This window comes from Tachyglossus aculeatus, chromosome 2 (genome assembly GCF_015852505.1).
Source record: "Tachyglossus aculeatus isolate mTacAcu1 chromosome 2, mTacAcu1.pri, whole genome shotgun sequence".
Classification (NCBI taxonomy): Eukaryota; Metazoa; Chordata; class Mammalia; order Monotremata; family Tachyglossidae; genus Tachyglossus; species Tachyglossus aculeatus.
Genome location: NC_052067.1, coordinates 25,385,835 through 25,401,818, shown reverse-complemented (window position 1 = coordinate 25,401,818; position 15,984 = coordinate 25,385,835). Strand labels below are relative to the sequence as shown.

The 15,984-nt window shown below is 41.1% G+C and overlaps 1 protein-coding gene across 4 annotated transcripts in view; it reads left to right on the top strand.

The window, feature by feature from the left end:
- The window catches only part of ZCWPW2 (zinc finger CW-type and PWWP domain containing 2), a 134,304-nt gene extending 120,100 nt beyond the window's left edge, over positions 1–14,204 (top strand). For all 4 annotated transcript variants that reach the window (XM_038769778.1, XM_038769795.1, XM_038769787.1 and 1 more), the window contains 2 exons: positions 3,710–3,831; positions 13,873–14,204. In XM_038769778.1, the coding sequence (XP_038625706.1) occupies positions 3,710–3,831; positions 13,873–14,043 (293 nt within the window). In that variant the 3' untranslated portion in view covers positions 14,044–14,204. The remainder of the gene's footprint in view (positions 1–3,709; positions 3,832–13,872) is intronic.
- Positions 14,205–15,984: the final 1,780 nt, after the last annotated feature.

Below are 15,984 nucleotides of genomic sequence, written 5' to 3'. Positions count from 1 at the left end.
TTCAGTGACTTTTTCCTCGTTCTGGCCTCAAACTACTCTTAAGTGACATTTCCTGAGCATCCTATGCCGTATTGATTTCACTTCCCCATCAGCGGAATTACCGGAACTCCATTATAATGCGCTCTTACCGAAGAGGCTCCCTGATCAGTGTTGTGATAGAATACCTCCAAAATATCAGTTAGCAGTGAAGTGGCATTTAGAATCACCAGCTCGATTGCATCTGCTGCCAACGTTGCCAATGTGAAGCTGTTTAATTTACATGTTTCTTTTCTGTAGCAGCCCTAATCCGTGTGGTGATTTTTAAATCAAATTCTGTGAAATCCCCCGCTGAAAAGGAAGGTAAATGTGGCAAACAACAAACGTTTCATGAGCAGCCTGTCCATATGAAGTATAACTACCGATTATCATTTCATTATCAATCAGTTGACCGTATTTATTAAGCGCTCGCTTTGGGCAGAGCACTGTACTAAGCATTTGGGAGAGTACACTATGAAAGAGTTGGTAAGCTCCCTGTCTATGAGGAGCTTAGGCTCTAGAGGAAGAGACAGATATTATTATAAACTACAGATATGTACGTAAGTTCTGTGGGGCTGAGGGTGGGGTGAAGAAAGGGTACAAGGGAACGTAGGAGGGATTGGGAGAAGAGGAAATAAGGGCTTAACTGGGGAAGGCGTCTTGGAGAAGACGCGCTTTTAAAAAGACTTTCAAGGTGAGGAGGGTGATCACTTGTCAGATGTGAAGGGGGAGAGGATTCCACGCTATAGGCAGGTCATGGGTGAGGGGTCAGAGTCAAGATAATAATAATAATAATAATGATGGTATTTGTTAAGTGCTTACTATAATAATATAATAATGGCATTTATTAAGCGCTTACTATGCGCAAAGCACTGTTCTAAGCACTGGGGAGGTTACAAGGTGATCAGGTTGTCCCACGGGGGGCTCACAGTCTTCATCCCCATTTTACAGATGAGGGAACTGAGGCACCGAGAAGTGAAGTGACTTGCCCAAAGTCAAACAGCCAGTAAGTGGCGGAGCCGGGATTAGAACTCATGACCTCTGACTCCCAAGCCCCTGCTCTTTCCACTGAGCCACGCTGCTTCTCCTAGATGAGAAGATAGATGAGATCAAGGTGCAGGGAGTAGATGGGCATTAGAGGAGTGTAATAATAATAATAATGATAATGGCATTTGTTAGGCGCTTACTATGTGCAAAGCACTGTTCTAAGTGCTGGAGGGGGATGCAAGGAGATCAGGTTGTCCCACGTGGGGCTCACAGTCTTAAACCCCATTTTACAGATGAGGTAACTGAGGCTCAGAGTATAATAATAATAATGATGGCATTTATTAAGCACTTACTATGTGCAAAGCACTGTTCTAAGCGCTGGGGAGGTTATAAGGTGATCAGGTTGTCCCATGGGAGCTCACAGTTTTAATCCCCATTTTACAGATGAGGGAACTGAGGCACAGAGAAGTTAAGTGACATGCCCAAAGTCACACAGCAGACATGTGGCGGAGCCGGGATTTGAACCCACCACCTCTGACTCCCAAGCCCGGGCTCTTTCCACTGAGCCACGCTGCTTCCCAACTGGAGTGTAGTATGCAGGCTGGATTGTAGTAGGAAATCAGAGATGTAAGGGCAAGGTAATTGAGAGCTTTAAAATATTATACAATCGGCAAAGACGTCTATGAAGAGGACCATAAAATCGTTTGCTGCATACCTAATTTTTTTCTTTTTAGAAACTTTCTGAATTTAGCACCAAGTGTGTCCTGGAACACTTTTCCTCAAAAGAATTTTGAAAGTAGGGATTTTTTTTTCCAATGTAAGACAACCAAAACCAGAATATTTTATCCATCGATGAGACTCTAATGTAATAAGAAATAGAATCCCAAAATTTATTAGAGTGAAAATCACTGGGAAAGAATAGGAATATGTGAAGTGGATGCACCGAAGTTGAAGACAAACGCAATGCACCTTAGAGCTTTGACCATTTTGTTTTGTTTCCTTCCATTTCCTTCAACAAATTCATTCATTCAGTCGTATTTATTGAGCGCTTACTGTGTGCAGAGCACTGTACTAAGCACTAGGGAAGTACAAGTTGGCTACATATAGAGACGGTCCCTACCCAACAGTGGGCTCACAGTCTAGAAGGGGGAAATTGTGGAACAAATTGTGATTTGGATGCTTTCTAGATAAACAGTATCCAGAAAATCAAAAGCATTACACGACCCGAGTACACCCTTTAATCCCAAAGTGGTGATTTGCTACTATCAATCAATCATATTTATTGAACGCTTACTGTGTGCAGAGCACTGTACTAAGCGCTTGGGAAGTACAAGTTGGCAACATATAGAGACAGTGGGCTCACAGTCTAAAAGGAACAGTCTACTAGGAACATCACAACTATTTTTGGAGACAGAACTATAGTCCTAAAGTGAATAAAACATTCCATCAAAAGCCAAAGCCAGAAAGTTACTAATAGATAAGTCAGGCTGCCGTAACTAAAGAGGGAGATGAAAAGGAGAGCAGGATCCAGATCCCTTCCCTGATAGTCTCTGAAAGAGCTCCTTATGTGATCGTTATTCCAAAATTGCATTTTGGAACTGGAGAAGAAAAGCCATCTAACACCGAGCCCGTTTCTTCCGACTAAATTATACACATCCCCACTTGCAAGATCAGTGGAGATTTTCTCAGCAGTGGGTGTGTGAAGAGAATTCCCCTATGCAGGGTTGGGGTTCATTGCGTCGGTGCATTGCCCTGGCAGGGACTGTGACTGGGACATCTTGTTGCCAGTTTGTACTTCCCAAGCGCTTAGTACAGTGCTCTGCGCACAGTAAGCGCTCAATAAATAGGATTGATTGATTGATCTTGAGCAAGAGAAACAGTCCCACCATCTTCCCTCACTCCTTCCACATCAGCAGCTTTCCGGTGCCCTTTCGAATCAGTGCGGGAAAATTAGGTTGTTGGTGGTCAGAGAGGGTGCTGTCTTGAGAAGACCAAGTAGTAAAATGGAGAGAGAAAGGGAAGACGTGGTAAGGGAGAATTGTGCTTTATATATCATGTGGCCTGTGAAAAGTAATCAAATTGTGTTGATTTATTTTTCATAGTTTGATCCTAGAAAGCTTAAAGGTTTTTGGTTTTCTAGCTCTAATACGTATATATTGATATCATCCGTGCCGCAAACATGTGGTGCTTCTTTATAAGCATTACAGTCTTCCAGGGTCTCTCTACAGAAAACGTAGGCCCAGGATGTTAAGTAATTAGTGCATTTTACAGCCATGTAAGGAGGAGTTTGATTTCAAATTCCCAGGTTGCTTTCTGTCTTTGTTTTACTCATTGAGGCATGTCGCTGTCCCTTTCAGGATGTGGTTTTAATGGACCGTATTTGAATTTTGCATCAAGTGTTCATTTACTTTTTTATTTTGAAGATATTCCCTACAAGTAGATGCTGGTAATCGTTCAGTGATGCTTGATAGTCCTATCTTACTATGGTCTAGCTATTGTGAAAGTTTTTGAGTGCTGAGATTCTACAAAAGACAATAGTTTATAGGGTCTGTTTATTTCACATTAAGGAAACACTGTGTATGAAAACCTTGTGAGATGCCTCAGTTTATGTTTCGCATGTTCAGAAGGTGCTCTTTAGTTTCAATCGTACACAACATGGATATTAATAAAATACATTTAAAATATAATAATACTATTATTCTCTTAGTTATCTCCGAGTCTGAAGTTATGCTAAAAGATCTGGAACAAATGCTCCAGCAAGTTGAAGATCCCTTTAAGAACCTCAATGAAGCAGGCGTACATGGAGATGAAATAAACGCAGGAGAAACGGTAGGCGGATACATATGCAACATTGCTGCCTGAAGAATAAAAACTCCATTATAGTAGGATTTTTATTCATGGTTAAATTTCACATTTTACCTTATTTATTTTGCCTAAAATTATAGGAGTATTTTAGTAACTGAGAGTTTCTTAGCTAAGTTAGTAACTCGCCAGTTTTCTAGGGGGTGGAATGAGGTCATGCCACTTCTGGAGGCTCCTAGTTCATTTAAAGGAGCAGTCTACGCCCTGGGAATATCTGATTGAAAATGAATAAACCGCAATAATAGAATCCTTGAATGGAGAATCATTTACAGTAGAATGTAAATCCAGTCCAAACGTTAGATCCAGCCGACCATCGGGAGGACTCTTCCCGCGTACGCACACTTCCATTCCCTATGCCATTCGTTCGTTCAGTTATATTTACTGAACCTTTACTGTGTGCAGAGCACTGTACTTCTCTTCACCTCCTTGCACGCTCAGAGAGGAGGGTGGTGACAGCTTTCTCCCCATCTCATCGCTATCTAGCCATAATATTTATTGAGGTTTTTGAGGAGTGGGGAGTACACGCAGAGTGACGGTTTAGAAAAACGGCATTTTCGAGAAGCAACTTGGCCTAATAGAGAGAGCACAGGCCAAAGAGTCACAGGGACCTGGATTCTAATCCTGGCTCCGCCAGTTGCCTGCTGTGTGTAAGCGTTTAGTACGGTGCTCTGCACCCAGTGAGCACTCAATAAATACGAGTGAATGAATGAATGACTTCGGGCAAGTCACTTCGTTTCCTCTGTGCTTCAGTTACCTCATCTGTAACATGGGGATTAAGACCGTAAACTCCATGTGTGACGTAGACTGTGTCCAACATGATTAGCTTGTATCTATCTCAGTGCTTCGTGCAGCGCCTGGTGCCCAGTAAGCAATTAGCAAATACCACAAAAAAACCCCAAATGACCCAAGCAGGAAGCCGACGCAGTAGTCAAGCTGAGATAGATGACCCTTAGATCTCCTTTGGATTTGCTTGGGGTTCCAACTTGAAACTTACAAGTTGGTGAATAATTGAAGCAGGAGGTGTTCAAAGCAACCCTCTGCATGGAGTTCTAAACTATTTTAAATTCTGAAAGTGTAGTAGAAGGGCAGTAGGTGGAAGTAGATAGTGGCATGGGAGGGCCCGGGGAATATGAAGGGGGCAAAGAGAGGTAACACTGGACCATATTTACAGTCAGCCAGCTCTTTTACCCCCTTGACAATTAGAGGCATTAATAATTCAGTGCCCCGGGCATGCAGATGGTTCTGTATTTCAAAGGATGTTTTTTTGTATATTCACGTTGTGCGGAGTTTTCTGTCACCCTCCATCTGTCTCCGTGCATACATTTTATGTATGATTCATGAGACAAGATTTTGAGGATGGTGCTAGATGGCATACATCAATCAAAGGTACTGATTCCGCATTTACAATGTGCAGAGCACTGTAGTAAGCCCTTGGGAGAATATAATGGAGCTGGTAGACACAACCCCTACCCTCTCCGAGCTTGCAGTCTAGCGGGAGAGACAGACCTTAAAATAAATTGGTGCCAGAGGAAGCCGAAGAGGGTAAGGATATGCACCTCTGAGAGTGGGGTGATAAGGGGTTAATCAGGGAAGGAGTCCTGGAGGAGATATGTGCATGGTCCTTGCTGGTGTGGTGTGTCTGTGTTCATCATGTAGACACTGTGTGATTGTTTTTTGAAGTATGTTTCTGTAATGGTTTTATCAAAGCTGTTAGTTTCCACGGAGTTGGCTTATCGTAGCTAATGTTTAGCCAAGAATCTAAAGGTGGATCCTTACCCTAGAGGAAGTGATTACAAGATGACTGTATGTAAGAACTAAAGGGAAAGGAAGAGTGAAATTCAAAAGATCAAGACAGAGAATGTTAGGAAAGCTGTATTTTCTCAAGAACAAAACAAAAAAAAAAAAAAAGTTTGGGGCATTAATAAGAGGGCCAAAAAGTATTGCAAGAGGTATTACAACATCACATATTGGCTAAGCCCAGAATCCTCTAGAAACAGGAAAGTCATAAGATAAAGCTTCCAAGAGTGAAAATTGAGGACTCTTAAGGAATAGTATTATTGTGTAAAGATGGATCCCCAAGAAATCACTGCCCAGGAAGTGACAATCTGCAATCTGGGCTCTTTGAGCAGGAGGCTTTCCAAGTGGGTGCTTTTGTAAATCTCAAGGAAGTTCTCGGGGAGTTTCTTTGAGGCAACACGGCGGAAAGAGAAATCCCAAGGGAAAAATCTCTAAAAATTAACTTTATAGTTACAAAAACACAGCAGAAGGAGGTGCTGTCTTTTTCCAGCAAATATCCTACCGCCCGGGGACAACAGATTGCAGTATTCTGCTCTCCTGGGGATGGCTCTTCATGGTCTCTCTGTGGAGGAAAGATGGGAAAAATGCTGAAGTCAGGAAGGAGATGCAACTAGCTGGAGACATTAAGGAAATATTCAATTTTTTTGACAAAATAAGGGGAAGAGGGAAAATATCATCCCCAGAAAGAAAGAGATGCTCATAACAAATGACTGTGAAAAGGCAGAGGCTTAATTTTTTTTTTTTCCCTTCCATCTTCATGAAAATGATTAAATGTGAACCCTTGTCTAGGTAAGTCCCACTTTTAATGGAAGGTTGGAAAGCCAAACTAGAATAGGGAAAGCCATAGTTTCTTTTTAAAAAGAATTCTCTTTTTAAAAAGGAGGTGTTTAAATCACCGAGTTTAAGTGCTATCTTAAGGTACTTAAGGAGATGGGCAGGTTTGCAGAGCCATAAACCCTTGTTTTTCATCATCATCATCATCATCATCAATCGTATTTATTGAGCGCTTACTATGTGCGGAGCACTGTACTAAGCACTTGGGAAGTACAAATTGGCAACATCTAGAGACAGTCCCTACCCAACAGTGGGCTCACAGTCTAAAAAGGGGAGACAGAGAACAAAACCAAACATACTAACAAAATAAAATAAATAGGATAGATATGTGCAAGTAAAATAAATAAATATTTTTTTTTTTTTGAAAACTCATGGACTACAAGAGAAGTTCCTGAGTGTTGGAAAAGTGTGTATCTTTCTTTTAAAGAAATGAAACTACAAACCCGTCAGCAAATCGATACCTGGGAAGATACTAGAAATGATAATTAATCTATTTCAACTACCAAGAAAACCCTGATATATTAAAAAACAATTTACACGGCTTTGTGATGAACACATTATGCTAATAAAATGTGATTTCCTTTCTGGGAGAGTAACGGGACACTTAAACAAGGGAGATGGGAATTCGATGAAGCAACATGGCATAGTGGATAGAGCATGGGCCTCAGGATCAGAAGGTCATGGGTTCTAATCCCGGCTCCACCACTTGTCTGCTGTGTGACCTTGGGCAAGTCACTTCACTTCCCTGTGCCTCAGTTCCCTCATCTGTCAAATGGGGATTGAGACCGTGAGCCCCACGTGGGACAAGGGACTGTGTCCAACCTGATTTGCTTGTATCCATCCCAGTGCTTAGTACAGTGCCCGGCACAGAGTAAAAGTTTAACAAATATCGTAATAATAATTATTACTATTATGATGTTTCTTAAGTGCTTACTACCATTCATTCATTCATTCAATCGTATTTATTGAGCGCTTACTGTGTGCAGAGCACTGTACTAAGCGCTTGGGAAGTACAAGTTAGCAACATATAGAGACGGTCCCTACCCAACAGCGGGCTCACCGGGCACCGTACTAGGGTAGATGCGAGATATTCCAGTTGGGCACAGTCCCTGTCCCACGTGGGGCTCACAAGTCCCCACCGTCCCCATTTTACAGATGAGAAAACTGAGGCATAGAGAAATTAAGTGACTTGCCCAAGGTCACCCAGAAGACAAGGTGCAGAGCCAAGATTAGTCTCAGTCAGTCATATTTACTGAGTGCTTACTGTGTGCAGAACAATCTACTAATCAATCAATCAATCATATTTATTGAGCACTTACTGTGTGCAGAGCCCTGTACTAAGTGCTTGGGAAGTACAAGTTGGCAACATATAGAGACAGTCCCTACCCAACAGTGGGCTCACAAGCACTTGGGAGAGTACGATATACCAATAAACAGACATATTCCCTGCCCACAATGAGTTTACAGCTTAGAGGGGGAGACAGAAACTAATATAAATCAATCAATCAATCAATAAATTGCAGGTACAAGAAATAAATTATAGCATCAGATTAAGTACGATATACCAATAAACAGACATATTCCCTGCCCACAGTGAGTTTACAGCTTAGAGGGGGAGACAGAAACTAATATAAATCAATCAATCAACAAATAAATTGCAGGTACAATAAATAAATTACAGCATCAGATTAGACCCCAGCTTTCTGTCTCCCAGGACTATGCTCTTTAATAATAATAATAATAATAATGGTATTATTATGGTTAATATGTTTTGTTTTGTTGTCTGTCTCCCCCTTCTAGACTGTGAGCCCGCTCTCTATGTTGCCAACTTGTACTTCCCAAGCGCTTAGTCCAGTGCTGTGCACACAGTAAGCGCTCAATAAATACGATTGAATGAATGAATTTGTCAAGTGCTTACGATGTGCCAGGCACTGTACTAAGCACTGGGGTGGATAAAAGCAAATTGGGTTGGACACAGTCCCTGTCCCATGTGGGTCTCAATCCTTATTTGACAGATGAGGGAACTGAGGCACAGAGAAGTGAAGTGACTTGCCCAAGGTCACACAGCAGACAAGTGGTGGAGCAGGGATTAGACCCCGTGACCTTCTGACTCCCAAACCCGTGCTCTATCCACTATGCCACCCTGCTTCTCACACTGCTTTCCTCTAGGCCTCACAAATGGGACGGTAATTGCCCTTTTGTCAAAATCAGTAGTCTTCTCCCTGGAGTTTGAGGGGAATCTTTTCCCCAGAAATGGCCGTTAGTGACTTTGCATTCAGCGGTTGTCCCCGCCAAGATACAATACACCCAAGCTTCCCAAAGCCTTTTGACTCTGCCTCACAAAATACCCTCGGAGGCAAATTAGGAAAGTTTGGCCTTGATAACGCTACTTTTTATTAGACTGGTAGATAACTTAAGATTTGTAACCAAAGGGAAATCATCAGCGGCTCAGTGTCAAAATAGGAAGAAGGTATTGACTGGTGTCACGCAGAATTTTGCCCCTGGGATGGATCCTCTGCAGCATCTTTAGTGATGATCTGGTAAAAGGAATGGAGAATGTATTAAATCCAAAGGTGATACTAAATTGGAAGAGGACGAGAGAAATTGGAAGTGCCCTTGATGAATTGTGGAAGTAGTTCTTTAAAAGCAATGACCTCCAGTAGGGGTAAGTACCAGACGATACTCTGAAAGGCCAAAAAAAGCAACACAAATACAGGATGGGAGAAGACTGGTTAAAAGGAGGATGCCGAACACTTATTAACCGTGCCACCGGAGAAAATCATTTTAAATTGAGCCAGGGAAGGTTTCAGTTTATACCGTATTGACTGTCAAGGTGATAAAAAACATGAGACAAGACTAAGTACAGAAGAGGCAATGATATGTGCTAGATAGTGAAGCTATTCACCCACTCAGAAATAGGAAATGAGGTCTTTTGCAGATCTGTAATTCCACGATTCAGTGGTGCTAGGAATTGGATAAAATTAAGTCACCAGATTCCCTTGACTGGCCCGGATTCCCTCGATGGGCTGCGGCCTGCGAGCAGTGGTCTTAATCAATCAATCAATCAATCAATCAATCGTATTTATTGAGCGCTTACTATGTGCAGAGCACTGTACTAAGCGCTTGGGAAGTACAAATTGGCAACACATAGAGACAGTCCCTACCCAACAGTGGGCTCACAGTCTAAAAGGGGGAGACAGAGAACAGAACCAAACATACCAACAAAATAAAATAAATAGGATAGAAATGTACAAGTAAAATAAATAAATAAATAAATAAATAGAGTAATAAATATGTACAACCATATATACATATATACAGGTGCTGTGGGGAAGGGAAGGAGGTAAGATGGGGGGATGGAGAGGGGGACGAGGGGGAGAGGAAGGAAGGGGCTCAGTCTGGGAAGGCCTCCGAGGTCTCACAGAAGGCCGAGGGTTTTGGGACATGTATCATTTGTCCTTGGACGGGCCGGAGCTACTGATAGTTCAGTTTGTGCCACCTGGTCTGCTAACTGAACAGTTTAAGAATTGGGATAATCTGACTCACGGAAAGAGAAACAACTGGGGAAGAAAACACCGTGACTGTGTCATTCCAGACCAATTCGGGCCAAGAGGATTTAATAGCTCCAGGAGAGCGTTTTGATTGAATTACAAAAGCGAGCGATGAAGGAAATATAACTGGACGTCAGTTGTTTAATACTGTCTCTCATTTTTCCAAGACTTTTTTTTTTTCAAATTGGTTTAAATTTGAGAACTGGAAAGTAGCTCCAGCATCGAAAAGAAAACATAATGATCAATCAATCAATCGTATTTATTGAGCGCTTACTGTGTGCAGAGCACTGTACAAAGCGCTTGGGAAGTACAGGTTGTCAACATATAGAGACAGTCCCTACCCAACAGTGGGCTCACAGTCGATAAATGCCACAGATGTATGATTCCATACATCAAATAGGTTTCTGCCACATAGGGCCAATACAGAACATGCCAAAATAACGTTTTAAGAACGGACAGCTATTGCCGTCACTTTGGATTATTCCTAGTCCTTAAAGCCATCAAAGCATTAACTCTGTCATCCCAGTATTAGCTGGAAAAAGAAAATAGAGAGTTCATGCAGTGACTTTTCACAGTTTTCCATTCCTCGTAGATAATCCATGCAGAATTTAAAATGAAAGGTGACTTTTAACTGTTTGGTCCGTGCTTTGATCTAAACCCCTCGTAGGTTTGTTTGTGGCGTGTTGGGGGAAAATATTCAGTATCTCACATTCAGAAGCAGTATAGCCAAGTGGAAAGAGCCTGGGCTTGGGGGTTAGAACCTGTCTCTGCCAATTGCTTGCTGTGTGACCTTGGGCAAGTCACTTAACGTCCCTTTGCCCTAGTTCTCATGTTCTCCCTAACAATCAATCAATCAGTCATATTTATTGAGTGCTTACTGTGTGCAGAGCACTGTATTAAGCGCTTGGGAAGTACAAGTTGGCAACATATAGAGACAGTCCCTACCCAACAGTGGGCTTACAGTCTAGAAGGGGGAAACAGAGAACAAAACCAAACATATTAACAAAATAAAATAAATAGACTAGATATGTACAAGTAAAATAAATAAATAAATAGAATAATAAATATGTACTTAGACTATGAGCCCCATGCAGGACCGGGATTGTCCAACCTAATTAACCCCAGTGCTTAGAACAGTGTTTGACACAGTACCTTACACCTTACACAGTACACAAATACCTTAAAAAAATAGATGATGGAGCTGGACTTATTTCATCATCAGTTTTTAATCGGTGAGACATCACAGGGTGGTGCCAAAACAGAGATAATGCTTAAAATATCAATATTCTGAAAATTAATGATCTTAAAATTTAGGAGAACCCACTTACATTCTCCCCCATCAACTCATGCAGTGTCCCACCAATTCCTCACTTTCTCCCCGAGTCACTCTTTCAAGTTGAGAAATTTTCTTTAGATCTTTCTGCTCCATTGCGTTTCTTATGATTATGATGATAATAATAATAATAATAATGATGATATTTGTTAAGCGCTTACTATGTGCCAAGCACTGTTCTGAGTGCTAGGGTAGATACAAGGTAATCAGGTTGTCCCACGTGGGGCCCACAGTCTTAATTCCCATTTTACAGATGAGGTAACAGGCACAGAGAAGTTGTGGCTTGCACAGAGTCACACGGCTGAGCGGGATTAGAACCCATTACCTCTGACTCCCAAGCCCGTGCTCTTTCCACTAAACCACGATACCATCTCCCATCAATCTTTCTTGTCTTCTCTTTTCATTTTATTCCACCTTGGATCTTACCTTCCTTTTCTTCGTCTCCTGTTCCAATCAATCAATCAATCAATCAATGGTACTTATTGAGTGCTTACTGCGGGCAGAGCACTGTACAAAGCGCTTGGGAGAATACACCGTAACCGAGTCGGTAGGCACATTCCCTCCTTCCTCTCCCCCTCGTCCCCCTCTCCATCCCCCCCATCTTACCTCCTTCCCTTCCCCACAGCACCTGTATATATGTATATATGTTTGTACATATTTATTACTCTATTTATTTATTTATTTTACTTGTACATATCTATTCTATTTATTTTATTTTGTTAGTATGTTTGGTTTTGTTCTCCGTCTCCCCCTTTTAGACTGTGAGCCCACTGTTGGGTAGGGACTGTCTCTATATGTTGCCAATTTGTACTTCCCAAGCGCTTAGTACAGTGCTCTGCACATAGTAAGCGCTCAATAAATACGATTGATGATGATGATTCCCTGCCCATAACATGCTTTAGAGAAGAAGTGCGGCCTAGCGGATAGAGCACTGGTATGGAGTCGGAAGGACTTGGGTTCTAATCCTGGCTCTGCCACATGTCTGCTGTGTGACCTTGGGCAAATCACTTAATTTCTCTGTGCCCTAGCTACGCCATCTGCAAAATGGGGATTAAGACTCTGAGCCTGATGTGGAGGCTTAGAACAGTGCTTCGCACACAGTAAGCGCTTAATAAATGCTATCATTATTATGTGGGACATGGACTGTGTCCAACCTGATTAGCTTTCCTCTATCCCAGCTTTTAGTACAATGCCTGGTCCACGGTAAGCGCTTAACAAACAGCACAGTGCTCTGCACATAGTAAGCGCTTAATAAATACGATTGAATGAATGAACAAATGCCATAAAAAAAACCCAACCCACACCCTGAACGTTTCTTATTTTTTTCAGATCTTTCCTCTTTAGGCTCTGTTATTCTCCTGGCCCAGAATAGGAACCCCAGCTGCGTTCTCAGTGGTGCCAGTGTTCGTATCTTTTCTTTAAAAGGGCCAGGAGAGTCCTGTTTTTTGTTTTAGGTGCAAGTATAGAGGTTACTGATGCTAGGGAGAGAAAAGCTCCCGAGGAGAAAGCACGATACACATCTTCCTCATGCATCCATCCCTTCCCCATGTAGCCCCAGGAACCCAGTTACAGAGGAATTTGGTTGATGGTGGATAGTGTAAAATGGCAGGAAGCAAGCAGGGTGTTGATACAAACAGGGTGAAGATACGCAGTGAAGATGTGCACAGAAAAGGCCTTGGTTTTCCTGTGGTTTTCACAATCAATCATATTTATTGAGCTCTTACTGTGTGTAGAGCACTGTACTAAGTGCTTGGGAGAGTACAATACAACAGAATTAACGGACACGTTCCTCGTCCATAAGGAGCTTATATAAGTCACAAGCACGAGGAGATATTCGCTATTCCCAGGTCATCCTTGTAGATTACAGAAATCATTACTGAAACAATTTTACCAGCCAGCCACCCAAAAAGGAACAACGGATTACTATTTATTTAGCACCCACTCTGGGCAGTACACTGTACCGGGTGATTGGGAAATAAAGAATTACAAACCGACCCAATCCCTGCCCCGGGGGTATTTGGCTAACGGATGCTTGAAAAATGATTCCCTCCAATTCAGTGAGGAAACTTTTAGTTATTTTTGAAATTATTTTTAAACAATAAATAAATACGATAAATAAATAAATAAATAAATAAATACGATTGATGATGATGATGATGATGATGAAAGAATTACAAACCGACACAATCCCTGCCCGGGGGTATTTGGCTAACGGATGCTTGAAAAATGATTCCCTCCAATTCAGTGAGGAAACTTTTAGTTATTTTTGAAATTATTTTTAAACAACCCAAGGGCAGAAATATCCGCAGATTCCACAGAATGAGAATTGCATCCTTTTTTTCTAAAGACATTAATTTGGTGTGACTACATAGATCTTTCTTTATGATTTGTTGGAATGATTCAGACTTTGAATTAATAAATAAAAGAATCTAGTGAGTCAAATTGCATTTAATGCAGGTAGATTTGCCCTTTTCTTTTTTTTTTTTTTTACAGTTAGCTAAGTGCGGCACAAACATTTGGGAAGAAAGTCTATTAGAAAACCCCTGTGAAGAAGATTGTCTTGTAATCGGTGATATTACATTCAGAGCTGGAGAATGTATTGAGAATATATCCAACACATTTAAAGAAATAGACAATGTAATGTCTGAATTTCAGGATATCTAGATTATTAAAAGAGAGCCTGTTAATTTTTACATCTGAATACTTCTGTCCTTTTCATGTGAAACAGTCAAAAAAATTAAGTGCCAAAAGTCCCAAGCTATACAAAAGTTAACGCTTCTATTTACTGATTGATGTCTGATTACAATTCTTAAAATTTCTAACCAAACTGCTATAAAGTTTAGTATATAAAATTTAAACAAACAAATTATTCGGTTCTTATAGCCTTCTTTGAGTTTGTATTGTTGTATTTCAGATAGTTTTGAGGCATTACATAAACAACTTTACAGGTATTTGCTTCATTTAGATTTAAATGTTATCTGTTTAAATTGCTATCCAAACTTTGTTTTTTGAGCTAATACTTAGATATGTTAAATAATATTTAATATTTCTATTACAAAAATCTTTCGACTGGAATTAAACAATTGTTGAATTTTCCCTTAATAAAAAGAAATGACTGGTGATGTAGTGGTTATGAATTTGAAGATAGTATATTTTAAAGCATGCACTGAATTTGTTAAACTTAACACTTTCAAATCTGGCTTTCCCATTAATATAATTCATTCCTAAACTTTGTGTTACAGCCCAATTCATTCCCATGGGAAAGGTCTCTTGGGATAGAAAGCTGCTTAAAGAAGCATCATAATTATTTCCGATCTCTACAGTAGCATTTAAAACCTACTCTTCTTTTACTATTACTGAATTGCCTCCACTGAGTTTTAGAACAGGCCAGGTGATCTTTGATGCCTGACAGAAATCAATTAATCAGTCTGTGGTATTTATTGAATGCTTACTATGTGCAGAACACTGGACTAAGCATTTGGGAGAGTGCAGTTGATTAAGTGGAAGCAATCAACTGCCTCCCCTCGAATGTACCTTTATTACATCTTCAAAAACTACATCTTTGGCTTTAGGGCACTTAATCAGCTCTCTCCCTTCTTCCTTACCTCACCGATATACAACTACAACTGAACCCACACATTCTCTTCTTTCTTACGCCAACCTACACACTATAATAATAACAATGATGGTATTTGTTAAGCACTTACTATGTGCAAAGCACTGTTCTAAGCGCTGGCACTGTTCTAAGCGCTGGCATCTGTGACAACCACAATTCCCTTGCCCACTCTCTTCTATGGGTCTGGATATGGGGCCCCTTCATATCCAGCAGCCTACCACTCTCCCCACCTTCAAAATCCTCCTAAAATCACATTTCCTTCAGGCCTCATTTAATAATAATACAAATAACTGTGGTATTTGTTAAGCACTTACTCGGTGCCAAGCACTGTACTAAACTCTGGAGTGGATACAAGCAACTCGGGTTGGACACACGGGGGGCTCACAGTCTCAATCCGCTTTTTACGGATGAGGTGACTGAGACACAGAGAATTTCAGTGCCTTGCCCAACGTTACATGGCAGATATGATTCGGATTGGAACCCATGACCTTCTGATTCCCAGACCTGTGCTCTATCCACTATTCATTCATTCATTCAATCATATTTATTGAGCGCTTACTGTGTGCAGAGCACTGTACTAGGCTCTTGGGAAGTACAAGTTGGCAACATATAGAGACGGTCCCTACCCAACAGCGGGCTCACAGTCTAAAATAACAAGCCATTCCCCTATCTGCCCTCTCCTCTACATTGACTATGCATTTGGCTGCGTACCGTTTAAGCACTTAAATTCTTCCTCTAGCCCCACAGCACTTATACTGTACTATTTCCCCTATCTGTATTTTATTTTAATATCTGTCTTCCGCTATGGGCTGTAAGCTCCTTCTGGGCAGGGAAAGTATCTGCCAACTCTGTTGTGTTTTCCCAAGTGCTTGGTAAAACGCTCAAATACCATTAATCGACCGACCGATTGATTGTAAAAGTCTTAACTGCAGAAACTATCATTGGCTCTCACTACTTTCAAGTGCTTTTAGCCAGACTCTAACCATGCC